This window comes from Scardinius erythrophthalmus (assembly GCF_964197995.2).
Source record: "Scardinius erythrophthalmus genome assembly, chromosome: 13".
NCBI lineage: Eukaryota > Metazoa > Chordata > Actinopteri > Cypriniformes > Leuciscidae > Scardinius > Scardinius erythrophthalmus.
Window position 1 is genome coordinate 6,927,899 of NC_138233.1, and position 19,823 is coordinate 6,947,721.

General features: G+C 37.9%; 1 protein-coding gene across 2 annotated transcripts; it reads right to left on the reverse strand.

Moving 5' to 3' along the window:
- Nucleotides 1–4,049: 4,049 nt before the first annotated feature.
- Nucleotides 4,050–18,257, reverse strand: fgf24 (fibroblast growth factor 24). Of its 2 annotated transcripts, none has more exons than XM_081382082.1 (5): nt 17,592–18,257; nt 17,342–17,378; nt 12,817–12,979; nt 6,816–6,922; nt 4,050–5,595 (listed from the first exon to the last, which is right to left on the reverse strand). In XM_081382082.1, exons 1-5 carry the CDS (start codon nt 17,621–17,623, stop codon nt 5,317–5,319), a joined length of 618 nt encoding a protein of 205 aa, XP_081238208.1. In that variant the 5' UTR covers nt 17,624–18,257; the 3' UTR covers nt 4,050–5,316. The 2 variants fall into 2 exon arrangements, with proteins under 2 accessions (XP_081238208.1, XP_081238207.1); XM_081382081.1 differs by having other exon boundaries at nt 4,056–5,595; nt 12,808–12,979; nt 17,592–17,688.
- Nucleotides 18,258–19,823: the final 1,566 nt, after the last annotated feature.

A 19,823-nucleotide genomic window follows, 5' to 3' on the forward strand; every position in this document is an offset into this window, starting at 1 on the left:
AAGAATAGCTGTCGGCCGTTGCGGTGAGTTCTGAAAGGAGCCTGAAAGGAGCGGCTCCAGAGAGATTGTATGATTCATTTCAACATGTTGGGTCAATTCCAGGGTCATGCTGCACTGATCAAAGGTTAAGGCAAAGGAGGGAAGCGTGCAAGAGTCCGGAGTTAAACCGTTGTCTAACTTTAATTTTCAAATGTCAAATGATATATACACTACTATTCAAAAGGTTAGGGTTGGTAGATTTGTTCATGATGACATTCTGATTTGGTGCTCAAGAAAACTTTCTTATAATCAATGTTAAAACTTATGGTGTTTCTTTTGGTGGAAAATGGAAACCATGATAAAAAAACTCATTTTCAGGATTCTTTGATGTATAAAGTGTTGAAAAGAGCAGCATTTAATTGGGATTGAAAATATTTGTAAAAAATATAAACCCAGTAATTTTGTATTAAACAGTAGTCTAAGTATATACATACACTCACTAGCCACTTTAGGTACACCTGTTCAACTGCTTAAAGCCAACATCTAATCAGCCAGTCACATGGCAGCAACTCAATGCATTTAGGCATGTAGACATGGGTGAGACGATCTGCTGAAGTTCAATCTGAGCATCAGAATGGGAAAGAAGGGTGATTTAGGATGGTCAGACTGGTTCGAGCTGATAGAAAGGCAACAGTAACTCAAATAACCGCTTGTTACAACCAAGATCTGCAGAAGATCATCTCTAAACGTTCAACACGTCCAGCCTTGAAGCAGATGAACAACAGCAGCAGACCAACAGCAAACTGTGGCTACAATTCACATGGGCTCATCAAAATTGGACAATAGAAGACTGGAAAAATGTTGCCTCATCTAATGAGTCTCGATTTCTCATGCATCATTTAGATGGTATGGTCAGAATTTGGCGTAAAAAACATCATGGATCCTGCCTTGTGTCAACGGTTAGCCTTTGTATTTTAAAAAATCATTTGTCACATTGTAGGGCCATTTTACATTTTCCTTTTCCAAGAGATGGTCCCAAAAATGAGACTTGGTAGTAATTTCTAGAGCTCTTTGTCATTTATTCAGAGAATGAGAGAGAAAAACTGAGATTTATCTGTGGACATGTAGAACGTGTGGTGCCGTGAGGTTGTTGTAATGTGTACATATTTTTCAGCAACTTTAAAACATTTTTAAGTCTTATCACCTCTTGCATCAGCCTCCTACTCACCCCAACACCAAAAATGTGTGTAGAAAAAATGGGGTTTGAGTCAAAGCAAACCCAAAACAGCAGCGCTGCATTAAACATCATCAGACTCGGACAGACTCCTGTGTGCGCAAGCTTGAGGATCTTTTCAGATCAGTCTGGCCCGAGTAACTCAAGCTTGGAGGGGACACCCATCTAAAAAAAATACGGCCTGCTATTATTCAGCCTAAAGGAAGGAATAATAAAAAGGGGAAAAGAAAGACAATCCGTCAGACATCTAAATCAGCTGACATCCCCAGGTCTCCCCGCGCTGTAGGTGGCGGCGTCTGATAACATCAGTGAGAAGTTAAACAAAAGGCATTTTTCCCTCAAACCGGCCATCTTTCAGCTTGACTACTGCTGTAAACATCATTCCAGAACACAACATTATGAGACATCTTACCCTACATTCCTGATCCTCCTTTTTAAAGGGAGAGCGAAGTCTCAGAGCTTTGCCAAAAGAAGACTCCTAAGAGCTTTGAGACACACGGAGGGGGAGAGTTACAGCGTTTAAAAAATGTACCACCATTCTGACAGCGGTTTTTGCTTGAGAGCTCTCGGTTTCAACTTCGAGTCTGTTATTGACACATCGAGAATTAGAATAAATTCTCTCTAGTGGCTCATGCAGACTGTCTAATGAGCCCGCTGTCATCCACAGAAGTAATTTCTCCCAGAACAAGGTTTCATACCAGAAGTTTTGGAAATCCATTTGGAAAAGGAATAGTTCCATTGACCTTAATACCTTTCCGAACATTCTCTTTGAGCATTCCTTCACTCCCTTCGGTTCTAATTGATTTCATAAAAGCGGTAATATGTAAAGGCGAGGAGGGGCTCTGTTGATATAACCTTGAATCTAAATGATCCTTGAATCCCCATGTTGTCTGAGAAACTTTTCACTGTCTTTAAACGCCTCATAACTTCCCCATGACACATTTTCTGGATCGTGTCTTTAACTTGCAGAGTGCAATTCGCCTCTTCGTCTCGTGTCCTATGGTGAATTGTCTACCGTAACCGCTGCGTCAAAAGCCAACTCGCTCGCTCTGCGTTTAGCCCGCTCCGGATGCCTACTAGTTACGACCATATTCACACGCAGTGTGTAAGAAAGGTACATTATGTCATGAAGGGAATGTAGAAGTCAGATACCAGCATGTGTGCCTGTTTAACGTATTTCAAGACCCATCTCCTCCAAAAGCTTTTTTCTTTCAAGTCTTGGGCCTTGAGTTTCATCCTAAAGTCGGCATTAAAACGGAAGTTGTGATAGTCTTTTTAGTCTTCCCTATTGTGAAATATCTTCTCGAACAAGAGTAAATGTAAGGCGGGACTTAATTTTGTCCATGGGGAATTGATTGGATAGTTGTGGTTTGCTATTGGTCGATCACATGTGAGTGACAGTTAATCACGCCAGTTAATCATGCCTGCGAACAATATTTATCATGGCACTGAATGTGAATGTTTAGCATCCCATTTGCTTTCTCTCTCGGTCTCTCATTGTCTGTCTCAGTGTCTATAGATTCCAGCATTATGTATCTGGAGATTGTGCTGACAGAGTTTGTGCTTGTGAGGATGAAGGACATGCAAGAGTTATCTGGAAATACACAGGAACAACGATTGCAACAGGCGAATAAAATTCCAGAATTTATGTATTATAATAAACACAACACGTTTGAGCTTCCGCAAGAACCAATGAGGTTCATTCTCGTGTTACGCAGCACGTTTGAGCTTCAGCAAGAACCAATGAGGTTCATTCTCGTGTTACGCAGCACGTTTGAGCTTCAGCAAGAACCAATGAGGTTCATTCTCGTGTTACGCAGCACGTTTGAGCTTCAGCAAGAACCAATGAGGTTCATTCTCGTGTTACACAGCACGTTTGAGCTTCAGCAAGAACCAATGAGGTTCATTCTCCTGTTACGCAGCACGTTTGAGCTTCAGCAAGAACCAATGAGGTTCATTCTCGTGTTACGCAGCACGTTTGATCTTCAGCAAGAACCAATGAGGTTCATTCTCCTGTTACGCAGCACGTTTGAGCTTCAGCAAGAACCAATGAGGTTCATTCTCATGTTACGCAGCACGTTTGATCTTCAGCAAAAACCAATGAGGTTCATTCTCGTGTTACACAGCACGTTTGAGCTTCATCAAGAACCAATGAGGTTCAATCTCGTGTTACGCAGCACGTTTGAGGTTCCGCAAGAACCTAAATCTCTTCAGAAAATTTGGGCTAAACCATTCCTATGGATTAATTTTACGATCTCTTTATGAACTTTTTTAAGCGACAAAGTGGGAGTTGCATAGCAGTCGATGGAGGGACAGAAAGATTTCAGATTTTATTACAAATATCTTCAGTGTGTTTCAAAGATGAACAAAAGTCTTACAGGTTTGGAACGACGTTAGGGTGAGTAGATGATGACAGAAATTTCCTTTTTGGGTGAACTAATCCTTTAAGTATTCACAGATTTATGGGATCCAATATCAAATTTGAATCAAAATGTTGAATATCTAAATGTCAATGTTGTTTTTGATGCATAACACCAAACCTGACAGTTTGACAGTTGTTTCTAAACTATGCACACCTCAGAGAGTGAATTAGTCACATTTTCAATAACACATTAGACTGAAAGAAGTCTTTTGACTCACACGTTTGATTATGAAATCATACTGCATGGGTCTATAGGAGCAGGTAGTTTGTGAGTAACAGAAAGAAGAGACTAGTCTAAATTCAAATAACAGAGATAAAGTCTAAGTCGAGTCTCTATCATCACTGCAATATTTGTAGTCATACATCCACATTTCCGAACGCCACAAAAACAGTCTGATAACATTTATTCGTTTTCCATATATAGTCCTCTTTTTTATTATTATTAACAGAGGTCAAATAAATTCATCAAGTCATATTTACAGAGAAAGGCAATAAATATTTTATAATAGTAATAAAATTATTATTTTTGCATACATTTTTTTTTAATTGTACGTGTGTCATGATTGTTAGTAACGTCTGACAGACGATGAGTATATAGACGTGTGAATACTACAGCTATACCCATATGGAGAGTCGACCGCACCAACAGTGGCCGGAGTCCAGCGTCTGCAGAAGGGATTTCCTCTGTGCACCCGCGTCTCCAACGTTCTAGAACTGAGAGCAAGTGTTCTAGAATACGAATAACATGACTGATTGTCAGGTGGACCGATTTCATTGGCTTAATGACCTGGAAGTAGTCAAAATCCCACACTTAAAAGAGCATCAGGGACATTAAGAGCAATGCATCATACCTGGATTTTATGCATGTTTTGGTAGCTAAATTTTAGAAAGGACACAGGGTGACGGCATCATCAGCACATATGCAGGATCCAGCTGTAGGCTTAGAGCATTACAGCAATTCCCGGAAATCGTATTCCGGCTTCCGTCTGTTGGTTCTCACACACACTATTACCACAGCTAATGCTGATATCTAGCTAGTCAAAGCATGTTGATCTAAGCTGAATCACAGAATATCAACAAAAAATATCAAAGCGTTCTGCACGTTCGGCCCACGAGAAGGCCTGGTGTCCGCTCAATGAGAAAAGCATCCGACACGGCTCTTCAAAATATTGCACTCAAAGCTTCACGTTTACCTATGGAGGCCTGCAAAAGGTCACATGACCTTGCTATCGTTCTCTCGTTGCGTCTCCATGACAGCCCGTTCCAGTGGAAAATATTGGATCCTTGTTCTCAGGGGCAACACGAATGAAAATAAAAAAAGGTTTCCCAGGCGGTGCGGTTTGCTCTCGTCGCTATTCCAGAGTTTTATCAGGAAACGTGTCAAAGCAGGAGACACTAGTTCCTTATAGGTCATCCTTAGTTAATCCAGTATAAATAAAATAACAGACACCAATATTACATTTAAAAAAAAGACCCACATTCAACTGCTGGGAGAAACTCAACGCTTCTGAAATATAAAAATAAAACATCTTTGAACTTTTTTTACGCTTCTTGTCTTTTTTCCATAGCAATTGTTTATTTGTGACCTCTTCCTTCTCCTGTTTCGGATAAGATTAAGGTGTTTGTAAGGCAAGAAGCACGTAGTGTCCTCGGGGAGCGGTGCGTACTCATCCTCACCGACTCAGTTCGTTTTAGGGTTGGTTTTTAAGCGCCGCGCCCTTCGTGTCCGTTTGGTTACCGTCGTGAAACGGAACTCCTCCAGAGGGTCCACTTTTCCTTTGGGATGGCGCTTCATGAAATGCACTTCCTGCTGCGTCTGCGTGGTCTTGGAGCCTTTTTTGGGTCGACCCTTTCGATTGAAACCCAAATACCAGCCTTTGTACTTGGCTGACACCAGCGCCGTGTAGTTGTTCTCCAAATATTCCTCCACGAAGACGCACTCCTGGTTATTCCCATTGGGCTGAAGAGAGAGGACAAGACCATATGTCAGAAAACAGCCCATTTATTAAAATAACCCCTCAACTGATGGTCTGATTGGATCCCCTAAAATGAAATGAAATGAAAAAATAAAATAAAACAATTCAAATAAAATAAAATAATAAAAGAAAAGAAAAGAAATAAAAAATCCCAACAGCAATCAATAATGATGATAATGGTATACCAAATAATTAAATAATGGACATAAGGGAATTTATTTAACTTCTAATATATTATGTAAAACTAAAAAGAGTGTAATGTGTTTCAAGACACAATAGCAAGAGAAACTAGTAAAGATATTTTGGAAATCAGTTACCTGGTAACAATATTTGACTGAAAAGTACCCTAGAGCGATTAATAACCATAAATAACGATATCTCATTGATCCATTGAGTGAAGAAAAATATAGAAAACATCCTATGATGATTTTACAATATAGGAGTCTCAAATTCAGCATAAGAAACTAAACACACCCAAAGACATTATCAGTAGTGATTTTACACTGAATATCCCAATGTGGTTTGAAGAAAAAAATCACATTTCAATGGTTCTCTCGGCTGACTGGGCGAACTGATATTAAAGTTTGATTAAAACTGATCTGCAGTTCACACATCTGCTACAAAACTGTTGTATGACAGGACAGATACGAGTCTTACAAAGCGTGTTTTTTAAAGAATGACTAGCCTCTTTCCCAACAAGACACAGTAATTGTGCCCTTCAACTCCAGGACCAGTTCAAAACAAGCCAGTGAAGCACGTAATGTCCTATTCATGGCAAATTTAGACATCTGTTGGTCTTTCCACTTAGATTTGTTTGTGGTATGGCAGTTACAAGAACTTGGAAAAAGGGACAATTTTAAGTTCAAAAAGCAGCCTCAATATTTCATTTTTGAAAATATGTGTTGACTGGCTCCATCATGTAACCATCAGGAGTTGGTTGCAGTAGCAGTGCAGACATTGCTCATACATCAAGTTAACATGCTAAACATGCAAAACCCAGGTAATCATATTGATGCAACAATAAATCAGCTCATGAGTAAATCAAATGCATACACACAGAAACCAAAAACACTTTCTCGTTACATTCACATCACAGTTAATGTGGCCCAAATTAAAAAAAAATCTGACCTGTTGCTTGCATGACGGTCTGAACAGTAAATCACATTGAGTCCGATTATAATGCAAACCAGTTCAGTAAACATACCTTTCCAATAATTTTGCCGTTCTTGTTCATGCAGATGTAGTATCCACTCTCTTTCCCTTTTATTCGAATGTGACTCCCGAATGTCTCTGTTTCCACAACAAGAAGAGCTGCAGGTAAAAATAAAACACAGAATGATTTTTTTTATAAAAAATGTATATGCTTCAAGATCACACCTGGGTCATATTTTATATATATATATATATATATATATATATATATATATATATATATATATAAAGACATTATTGTCATGACATTTAAGCAATTCTTTTTGACCATAATGCCAAAACATATTTAAAATATTTATAAAATTATTTAATTATTTAAGTATTATTTAAAGTATTTAGACATTGTTGTAATAAAAAAAATCAATGTATAAAGTAATTTTTGTTTGTTTATTTATTTATTTTCCATGTTTGCAATAAAAAATATTGTCAATATACAAACAGTTGTAATGGTCAATAGTTATATATACAAAATATAATTTATTTGTTTGTTTATTTATTTATTTGTTTATTTATTTATTTAATTAATTCTGCAGTGAAATATGACCTGTACCTTTTTTTTCACTCATCAGTGGGATAGCTGTTGTAATTTATTTTATGTAGATGTACAAGAGAAACTGTATCATTCAGTAGTATTATTCAGAAGAAGCATTATTCACATAGTATATAGGATATATACTATATATAGACATTCAGTGCATTTTCACGCAGTATTTGGTACACAAAATAATGTGTATATATTGTGTATATATTTTTTATAGTGTAAAAAAAAGAAAAACTTAATGATTCATCATAGACTACAGCTCCCTCACAACTACTACAACAGCAAACCCCCCTCTCTCTCCCCCCCTCGCCGCCCCTTCTCCCGCTCTCCCTCTCTCTCTCCCTCTCTCTCTCCCTCTCTCTCTCTCTCTCTCCCTCTCTCTCTCTCTCTCTCTCTCTCTCCCTCTCTCTCTCCCTCTCTCTCTCCCTCTCTCCCTCTCTCTCTCCCTCTCTCTCTCTCTCTCTCTCTCTCTCTCTCTCTCTCTCTCTCTCTCTCTCTGTAAGCACCTTTGTTAAGGGTCCCCTCTCTCGGGGGGAAGCAATCTGCCAAACTCCTTGGAGCAGTTCAGATCCCCAGGGATTGGGTTTCCACTTGCCTTTAGTTCGTGCTCACTCAATCAAAAAGTTAGGATGATCCATTTGTTTAACACACTGGGCTATTCAAAGGTGCTCAAAGCAGAGAGGCTTAGAGAGCAACACCAAAACTGTCCCCTTCCAAAACAGCCCAGGGCAACATGAGAGGAACGACTAATCCAGGCAGGGCACTTGAGATCAAATGAGGGTGGGAAAGATCCCACTCCTCCGAGCAGAGCCCTTCACAAGAACATGACGTTTTAAAAGATATGGCTGAAAAATTCCTGTATTTAAATGAACACTGTGCCTAAAAATGTAATGTTCAAAGCAGTCAGCCCTCCATATGTGCATCAGCCGATTTCTTCCTGTTGCAGCTTATTAATATTAAAGCACAGATGTCAACAGTAATGTGAAAGTCAAACAGGGGTGAAACCGAAGACATTTTTGAGATGTTTCTGGGAAGGCGAGTGTTTGCTGATAAACGAGCCATACGAGTGTACGATCTGATCCAGCACTGTGTGCCTCATGTCAGTGTTCAAATATAAGGTTGTTTTCATTTTCCAGAAAACTGTCGGTTAATGTGAAACCAGCCATTTTACTTCCGTAACTTGACGTAAACCAAGTTAAACTGAATATTCGGAGGGGATGGGTAATCAATTCTATCCTGCATTTTTATCTCACGGAATATCAGTCTTCACACATAGGTTGCAAACAGCAATTTATGTTGTCTTTACACATTTTGACTTAAACATACACAACCATTCAAGAGTTTGGGGTCAGTAAGTTTTTTTTATTTTTAAAAAAAAAAGTCTCTTCTGCTCATCAAGGCTGCATTTATTTGATCAAAAAATACAGTAAAACTGTAATATTGTGAAATATTATCACAATTTAAGATTACAGTATTCAAATGTAATTTATTCCTGTGATCAAAGCTGAATTTTCAGCATCATTACTCCAGTTTTCAGTGTCCTGGTGGATTTACACGATCCTTCAGAAATCATTATTTATGCTGATTTGCTGCTCAAGAAACATGTATTATTATTATGAATGTTGAAATCAGTTCATTGCTGATTAATATTGTTGTGGAAACTGTGAAACCTTTTTTTTTAGGATTCTTTGATGAATAGAAAGTTCAAAAGAACAGCTTTAATTGTAACATTATAAACTTATTTACTGTCACTTATCATCACTTTTATGCATCTTTGCTGAACAACAGTATTCATTTCTTTTAAAAAAAATCTTACAGATACCAAACTTGGTATACCAAATGGTAGTATAAATGTGCATAAATGCTCATAAATCTGAACATCTTAACTCAGTTTGACTCTTGAATAGCAGCTCAGAATTGAGGCATGATTTGAACATATGCTCAGCTTTCCTTTAGTTTTCAAATATTTCAAATACTTTTCATAATAACTTTGACAGGACAGCAGAGAGGGTGTGTGTGTGTGTGTGTGTGTGTGTGTGTGTGTGTGTGTGTGTGTGTGTGTGTGTGTGTGTGTGTGTGTAGGTGTGTGTGTGTGTGTGTGTGTGTGTGTGTGTGTGTGTGTGTGTGTGTGTGTGTGTGTGTGTGTGTGTGTGTGTGTGTGTGTGTGTGTGTGTGTGTGTGTGTGTGTGTGTGTGTGTGCGCGTGCGTGTGTGCGTGTGTCATGGAGTTCACAGGTGCCAGGTGTGGGGGTTTACCTGGATCTGCCTCCTCTCATGCTAACACAGGTACAGAGGAACAACTCAGCCAACGCTGCACTGCTTAACCAGACACTGACACATTTAAGCAGTAAACAACAGCTAGACCTGCTATAAACACTTACAGCTGTTAGGGCCAGTTCAAAACATGACGAACAATAACTAACATTACTGTAAATACTTCCTGAATAAAGAACACTACCATCATTTCCATAAATACTTACTAGACCCTATTTTAACATCAAAACAAAAGCTTTAACTTTATCAAACCATCAGCTTTAACTTATTCAGCTATGAATAAATAAATAGTGAACATTTCCAACATCGCCATAAATAAATACTCAAGGCTGAAAACACAACTAGCCATACAAGCTCAATTTCACATGCCGTCGTTGCCGTTTCTGTGTTCAAATATACACAACTGATGCCCAAACGTATTTTTTAGCCAAACTCCTTTGACTTAAAATGTCTATTTGAAGTACCCCTGAGATTTTAAGCTAATATCTCATTAATTTAGCATATTTTGACAATTCTTCAATGTTCGGTGATGGTCACATGACAGGTGTTTTATTTTGATTGTTTTTAAATTATTGTATTTATTTAAATTTTCCATTTTTTTATGATTTAATCAATTATTCTTTTCTATTCTAATTATTAATGAATCTTTCCATTAACTCACAAAACCCAGTTTGGGAATCCCCGGTACGACGCAACCACAGGCTGCATTCTCAACACTGCCACAAGGGGCACTATAGCAGGCATAAGTATAAAAATGCCTGCTTCTATCGTACCCCTTTTCATTTAGGTCAACTTCTGTCATGGCCAGTTTGAAGAAAAATACCTGAATAATAATAACTGTCGCTTAAGTTTAGGGTCCAATTCTCACTATTAACTAACTGTTAACTACGACTTTTGCCTTAATAAACGCCTAATTACTATTTATTAATAGTTAGTAAGGTCGTTGTTAAGTTTAGGTATTGGGTAGGATTAGAGATGTAGAATATGGTCATGCAGAATAAGGCATTAATATGTGCTTTATAAGTACTAATAATACACTACTAATATGCATGCTAATTAGAGATGCGCGGTTGGCGGTTACAGCCGCGGACTCTGCGGATAAACCGCGGATCGGGCAGATGACGTGACGAAAAATAATATTTTAATTCAATTCGGGCGGGTGGCGGGCGGTTGAACCAATCAAATGAAAAATATTATGTATACAGCAATCAGCGGATGGCGGGCGGGTGCGGTTTTGAAAATTGGTCAAAAACGTTGGTGCGGATGGATGGCGGACGGATAATGAGTTTTGTGATGCGGTTGCGGATGAAATAATAGCCCATCTGCGCATCTCTAATGCTAATAAGCAACTAGTTAATGGTGAGAAATGGACCTGAAAATGGAATATACTAAAGCGTTACCATAATGGCACAGACATTTGAAGATAACTGTTGACACACATAACTGCTGTGAGTTGTTGTAAGACTTACTGCAATCAGAACACAACCCTAACCATCTAAACACAGATATGAACACAACCCAGTGACTAACCAAATGAACTCAAATTCTAAATGAATGAAAATGGGATATCTGATCATTTACTCCCCCTCATGTTGTTCAAAATCTGTGATTCATTCACGAATCAGGCATCATTACTTTTCTCATTCATGTGCAAAGGAGAATTAAGGTTGATATCAAGATTTTAAGTGAATAATGACTTAAACTTCAGAAATAAAGAAAGTCATACACGTTTGGACCAACTTGTAGGTGAGTAAACGATGACAGAATTTTCATTTCAGAATTATGCCATCAAAATGTAATAATCTTGATCCTCCCTTAAGAACTCAAGAGTCAAACAGAAATGGGGAACTAGGATTATAAGACTGTATGAGAAACAGTATTATGCAGGTACAGGAATCCAGGACTAAAGGTTTACGGAGTCGTGTGTGTTTGGGAATCTTTATGCTGAACATCTCTGACTGACACAAACGCGCACAAGACTGGAATATAAACATGCTTGTATCAGTCGGCAAAGTTAAGTGCAGCATTCAGTGTGTTTATCTTCACACAGAGTTTCTGTTCTCACACTAGTACCGCTGGGGCACGCTGCCCATCAGTTCTGCGCTTTTTGTTTTGTTTATACTTTGATACATTTTGATTAATAACGGTTCAGGTTGGATGTTAAAGAGAAGAAGTTCATCTTAGATATGATATTAGCAGATCCAGATGGAATGCTGATCTGGGGAAATATGGCATTTAAACATGGTACAATTTGTTAAATGGCGCTGAGAGAACTACACACTTTGTGTTTGTGGAAAGCATTATAAAAATTAGCCAAAATATTTAGTACATTAAAAATCAAGAGGCAGATTTAATGATCCTGAAGCTACACATGATTCTCAGATTCAAGCACGCTCACAGCCAGAGACTCGAAAACATGCAAAAAATAAATAAATGCGAGTTAAAGAGAGTTTAGTTCTCCTAAAAAAATCTTTCATCATTTACTCACCCTCATGTCAATCCAAACCTGTATGACTTTTATCATGTTGAATTTCTAATGAACATCCTGCAACTCTTTTAAATATATTTGAAAGTGAATGAAATCTAAATCTTAAAGTTAGATCCTTGCATGATGTCTGAGTGATTCGTTCATGATTCAGACTGATTCGGTCAACGACTCAATGACTACGTTTACATGCACAACAACATTCCGATATGAATTTGACAACATTTCAATTAGTATTGGGCCATGCAATCCATTTTAAGACAATATTCTGATTTCCCAAATTCCGATTCACACCCCTGCAATTAAAACATTAAATGAATGTCCAACTAAAAAGTTTCAGGAATGAATGATGTATAAATATTGTTTTTGAGCTAACAGTTTGAGAACATTATTAAAGACCAGATAAATGTGAACAAACGTTCTATTAATGTTACTGGAAGAATGTTTGCTCATGACTCTAAAAGAGAATCTTGCCAGAATGTTAGCTAAAGTTCTGAGAACGCTCAGTGTTAGCTGAGAAAACCAAACCGGTTTGAAACGACATGAGGCTGAATAAATGATGACAGAAGTTTCATATTTGGCTGAACTATCCATTTAAATCGTTCCGCCTAACAGCAGAATAGAAACGGAGTCAAATGATAAAGGTTCTTTTGATTCATCTGAGAGCACAGGAACACTCCCGTACCGTACTTGCCCCCATCGTCTCCATTGGCGTTGATCTTCTTGCCCAGGATCTGCACATGTTTCCCAGTGGTTCGGCTGTAGAGCTGATATATCCGTACCTGCTTCCGACTCACGTCGTCTCGAGTGTGGTTCTCGATGTAGAACCGGAAGTCGGCGGAACTCTGGTGAGATTCCTAGAATCAGCAACAACAAAAAGTGTTGATCTATCTCTTGATTCAGTTGTACAACTGCATGCATTATAAAGTCAACGTTAAACCACATTAACATGTGATGAAAGTCACCATGACACAACTGCCAAAATCAATTCAGCCAATTAATGCATGAATAATTAAATAACAAAGGCATTTTTTTCTTTTTAATTCAAAACAATATAATAATTCCCCACCCCCACTCCTAAATGAATAGAGTGAAATATATTGATATTGACGAAATAAATATCTTCTCTTCTCTTCGGAAAACCAAATATCTCTTAAGCTAAGCCTAAGCTGCATTTATTTATGGAAGCTTGTTTCTGCAATAGAATAAGAAATAAAAAAGGTAATTGCGACTTTTTATCTCACAATTCTTACTTTTTTTCTAAGAATTGTGAGAAAGTCAGAATTTCTTGATATAAAGACGCTAATGCGAGTTATAAAGTCAGAATTGTGAGATATAAACTCGCAATTCTGAGAAAAGAAGTCAGAATTGTGTGATAAACTCAATTGCGAGAAAAAAGTCAAAATTGCGAGTTTATATCTTGCGAGTTGTGAATTGCGAGTTATAGTAAGAAAAATTCAGAATCGCAATTGTGAGAAAAAAGTCTGAATTGTGTTATAAAAAGTCGTAACTATCTTTTAAATTGTTTTATTCCGTGGCGGAAACAAGCTTGCATTTTTATTTGATCCAAATTACAGTAAAAATATTAAGATTTTACTTGCATGTGAATGAGAGGGTGAGATTTCAAGCAATTTATTGCATTTTGCTGAAAGATTATTATAAACTTGCAAACATGCTGCACTAAGATCAAACACAATAAGACCAGAATTGTGTATTAAGAAAGTAAATAGGGTCAAATTTTTCAATAAATGTTCAGATCACAGTGATTCCTGCATGTTTTAGTGGCCGTCTCTCTCTCTCTCTCTCTCTCTCTCTCTCTCTCTCTCTCTCTCTCTCTCTCTCTCTCTCTCTCTCTCTCAAATAAAACATCTGAATATTCTGAGCCTGGAGCTACAACGAGAAGTGAAGTTTTCAATTTCCACTAGCAAGTCTCCAGCAATTATCCACCTGAAAGATCTAACTCTGTCATCAAACAAATATCTGCCTAAGGTAAGAATCACACTCATAAATCACACATACACACCTGTAAGTAAGGGAAGTACATGTACACAACTGTTGCACTGACACACACACACACTAAAGCACTAACATAATAAAATACAATGCAGCTTGCCATGGCCTCTCTTGTCGCTCTCTCATTCACACTCACTTCATACAAAAATCACCAATCCACTTCTCATCCAAAAGCCTCTATCTTTCCTCCTCCTCTTCTGTCATCCTTCCATATGTGAGGAAAACATATACCTCCAAAAACCCTGGAATCCCCGTCCCAGCCAAGACTACTCTCTCGGGCTGAAACGAGGGGTAATTATCCTGTAATGAGCTTTTATGTGGCTTCTCTCAGGTGGTTAATTACACTCACATTACATGCTTTCACTTCATGTTATTTTAACCTCAGCTAATTAATGACATTTAGAGAGCACAAGGGGAAACACGCAGCTCACGGTACAAAAAAAAGAGAGATCTATTCAACAGAGTTGAGAAAGAAACTTCCATTGAGATTCACGCTGAATGCAGGACTGCATAGAAACACGTCAACATGACACAACCGCCAACATTAACCCATTAATGCAGGAATTATTCAATCCAAAGCAAAACAGATTCTTTTAACAAGAAAAGGTTTTTTTTTTACATTTTTGAAAGAAGTCTTTTATGCTCATCAAAAATACAGTAAAAGCAGTAATATTGTGAAATATTATAACATTTTAAAATATCTGTTTTATATTGTAATATATTGTCAAATATAATTTATCCCTGTGATGCAAACCTGGGATTTCAGCATCATTACTGCAGTCTTCAGTGTCACATGATCCTTCAGAAATCATTCTAATATGCTGATTTACTGCTCAAGAAACATTTTTGTATTTTCTTTTTTTTTACTTTTTTAACATTACTGTCACTTTTGATCAACGTAATGCATCTTTGATAAATAAAAGTATTTGATTATTTAAAAAAAATAAAAATAATTCTGACCACAATCTTTTGATTTTTAGTGTGTATTATTAATAAATGTCTACAATGTATGCTACAATAAATAAAAACACAATGACATACAGAGGACAGTCATATAGAATTATGAGAAAATGTCAAAGATCATGAATGGTTTCAAAACAACTTTTAAAGATCTGACCACTGCAGTGGACACATGCAATGAGGGGTTAAACAAACCCAAAGGCATTTCACAACATAGTTATTTTCGCCTTAAAATAAACAATTAATAATTATTATTAGTTCAAGTTGGCCGTCTACCTTCATCCTAAATCTTTCTAGCAAAATAAACGGAATTTATTTTAGTCAGTGTTACATTATTTTCCGATAGATAAATCCATGAATCACATTCAAACAGAAGCTATCACACGTTGTATCTGCACTCTTAAAAATAAAGCTTTACGTCTATCGATGGTTCCATTAACAACCTTTAACATCAATGCAACCTTTCCGTTCCACAAAAGGTTCTTTATAGTGGAAAAAAACACTTTTTAGATTATCAAAATGTACTTTACATTAAGAAAAAATTATTATTTTAAGAACCTTTCACTGAAAGGTTTGGAACCCAAAATGGCTATTCTATGGCATTGCAGCAAAACCTTTATTTTTAAGAGTGCATACAGAAACCAGGTTAATTTTTGCTTGCAATAGCACATACATACGCAGCTCATGCGCACACACAGCCTCTCCTCAGAGTCGGAAGGATTCACTCTGAAATCTGGCAATCTAGTCAAACACAGAGATGTGTTTTGTAGACAGTTGTGTATACGGACGGGAGGAGCGGGACGGCAGAGGGCATGCCTATGCAGAGAGCCAGCCACGGCCAAGCATTTTTATCATGCCGCCCGATTCCCTTCAAAGCAAACCAAGGCAAACTGATCTCACTGCGACTTCAAAAGCCCGACCCCGTCCCAGCTAAGAAGCCGAGCCACTCTTGCATGTCAGATAGGGCCTATCTGCAGACACCACTCTCTGAGCAGGATGCATCTCAGGAAACAACGCCACTTAAACTGTGCTTATCGCCCCGTCTTTCACTGCAACTCCTTAATAACAACCGTGCTTGTTTTCTCAGGGAGAACCTATAACAACAGCGAAGCAGGTGATACTCTGTCTATCATACTACTGTCATCACGGACTCAGAAAGCAGGCTGTGCCACACTAAAGCCTTGTTTGTGCCAACTGCTTTGGAACAAAACTGAACGCACGCAATTATATAACCAACATGGGTCTCGTTTTCTTCAAACCAGTGGCTTTTGTTCCCGGTTGGAGGGGTGATCGCCCCCTTTTATTACGACATTCTGATGCAAGTTTTATAATCACAATGCCCTGACCCATTTGCCATGAGAAAAAAAAAAAAAAAAAAAAAGTCTTTATTAAGCCGTCCCCGCCTTGTGAGGTATGTACATCTGTCAGTAAAGATGGATTTGAGGAACTGCACATATCTAATTACTTATTTGTTGGCTGAATTAGTCACCTTCCTGAAAAAGAGCCCGAGATTGCAGATAGTCTTACCTTAATAGCTTTTAAAAGGAAATACGATTTGTTTGGTCACTTAGCTGCCTTAGATTACATTTTTGTTCTAGATAGATAGATAGATAGATAGATAGATAGATAGATAGATAGATAGATAGATAGATAGATAGATAGATAGATAGATAGATAGATAGATAGATAGATAGATAGATAGATAGATAGATAGATAGATAGATAGATAGATAGATAGATAGATAGATAGATAGATAGATAGATAGATAGATAAATGCACAAATTGCTTATTTTTGTACTCGCATTAAATCAGTCAAAGCATGAGTTTACTAGCTAATGGGAGGGAAGTAATTATGTTTTAGACAAGTACAAGTCTCGTTAGAAGAAAAAAAATACTAGATTTATTTTTATATCCCAGCTCTAAATAAAACACAAAGAAGCACAAAAGGAAAACTCAGACTCGTTTTTCTTCTTTTTTTTTTTTTTTTTTTAGAGAGAGAGAGAGAGAGAGAGAGAGAGAGAGAGAGAGAGAGAGAGAGAAATTCAATTCCTCTGGCAAGACCACCAACAAATCCAAAGGCACTTTTTAATTTTACAGCCTCTGGGGTGTAGATTTCCCATGCCTCTGTTTTCAAAAACCTTAAAACAACAAATGAAACAAGCTTTGAGTTTGCGCACCGGCGGCACATCCTCATAATCCCTCCCTTAATCCAGATTCATGATGACAGTGAAACAGTCAGACTTACCTGCAACTGGAAGTAGAGGACCAGTAAATGTAAACACCTGGAAAGAGAAAGAGAGAGAATGAGAGGGAGAGAGAAAGAGAGAGGGAGGGGGGGGGGAGACACAGGAGGGAAGTAAGGAGGGGTGAATCACAAGCAATTACACCAGATAAAAATATAGCAGTACATCTTAAACCTGGCTTTGAGCGACTTCTATTGGCAAGAATGCACGAACTCAAAGTGAATCAAAGAGACTATTAAGAATATTCCTTACACGTAGATGAACCTTGACGGCAGGACAGACATCTTGGTCAAATACACCTGTTTCCAGCGTTTGCCGCTCCTGTAAGTGGCGCGCGGAGCCCCGCCAGTGTCTCACACACAAAATCCCGTAGGAGAGGTGCAATCCCAGGGAAAAGAGAGATGCAGCACGTGTAAATGTGCCGCTGGAAGCAGCATGAGGCTGTTTCTTGTTTGAAAAATATCTGAGTAAACGCAAATCAGTGTCTTCCCAGTGATCCCTCCGTTCCTCCGCGGTCCGCGCGCGCTGCGCTCTCTCGCCAAAGCGCGCAAAGATTGAATTGGAAAAGACTGACGCGGGGTGTCTCCTCCTCGGTGAACAATCCGAGACCTTTCGCTCTTATTCTTGATCCAGTACGCGATATAAAAAAGATAAATTCCGTTCGTACCTGCCGAGGACACCGGATAGTGCACACCTTACGTGGATCATTCCAAGCTTCCCGTGTTCATTGTTTGAAGAGGGAAAAGTTTCCCAACAAGTCCGAGCTGTCAGGGTAGATGAGTTAGGGTTATAAGTATCTTCTTTAGATGTTGCTTCACTGTTATCCAAGTAGTTTCTGCATTAAAGGCGCTCAGACCCGTGGCAAATCCTGGAAGAGCGCTGGGTGATGGGACGGGACTGTCTGTCTGTCTGTGTGCCGAAGAGGGCTGGAGCGCACTGAGGGGTTTTGGGTTGGTGGTGGGTGGAAACCTGTCAGTGGTTTTGCACCTGATAGGGTGATCTGAGAGAATCCATCGGTGCGCGGAATGCGCTTTTCCTCTGTCTGAGCAGTTTCCTTTGCGCTCCTCGTAGTTTCTTGAGCTCTTTCGTCGTTTCACTGTCAGTCTGTGAGAATTGCTTGCGAATTTCACATATGAACTCGTAAACAGGTGCATTTCAGTTGAGCAAAACCAGACACTCGCTGTTGAGATAACCAAATTCTCGTCTGATCGGGTAGCAGAGACGTTACACTCACTTTTTCAAAACTATAGTAATGATACATTAAAGTCGCACTTTATATCAGTTGTCTTGTGTGTATTTACATCAAAAATAAGTACAATGTACTAATTGTGTAATTGTACAATGTAAAAACATGGATGTATGCACAAAAAATAAGTGCATTGTATCAAATGATTAATTTAAATGTTAGTACATAGTTAAAGACAATATAAAGTGGAACCGAAATTAATACTTAGATCAAAGACAAATAAAGTTGTTGGAGCCGATAAAAATGCAGAAATGTTAAATAACCAAGTATTAAACACACGTGCCAAATTCTTAGAAATGTAATATTTGTGTCATACATTTTTGTAAAAAAAAAATTGTTTAATTTCTTTTTAAAAATATAAAGTTTTGATTTAGTGACTATAAAAGCTGTGTAAACATCAGGTAAAAGTACTAAAATACTTTGCTTACACTTTGAGTACATGTACACCAATAATTCTTATGTAAACTCTTTTTTATTATAATGAATATTCATGAATATCTATAGGTTGTCTAGGGTTACTCCATTTGACCTAAACAAATCAAGCCAAATATGTCAAAATGTGTGGTATTTTTAATAACTTAATGACCTTAACACATTGTCTCTCCTTTAATGATTTTCATATAACATGACAACAAAATAGCTTTCTTATTTTTAAACAAAAAAGTGTCACATCATTGACACACATGCATTTGTTTCAGGTGTAAATTAAATCCCTATAAATGTACTAGTTAATGGCACATCAACATCAAAATTTAAGTATTTAAAAAGAAAAGTGCTTTGAGTATCCATCCACTGATTACCCTCATTTCAGCTCGTTTGTTAACTTCCCAAAGCAGAAAGCGTTCCATTGGTGGAGTTTGTTGATTCCTCGCAGACAGCATTGAAATGCAAGTGCTTGTCGAACTCGAATTTTCAATATTGTGCTATAAGTAATCGGGCATTGAAATGCACCAGAGGTGTGAATGTGTTTACAAGGTCTTCTGAACATGCCCCCTGCCAGCTGCAGGTTTATTCCCTCAACAGCCCTTTTCTCAGCTGTGAACAGAGCAAAAAGAAACATTTACTCATTTACATTACTGCTCTTACATGTTTTACCGGTAGTGGAGTCTATCATTTGCACAGAAGTAACTTACAAAGCACAGCTTCAATTAAATTTAAAAGCTTCAAAACTAACAAAGCATACTGGTCCCAGTTGACAGTATATCTATAATGAATCTGATTAATTCACTTTTAAAGTC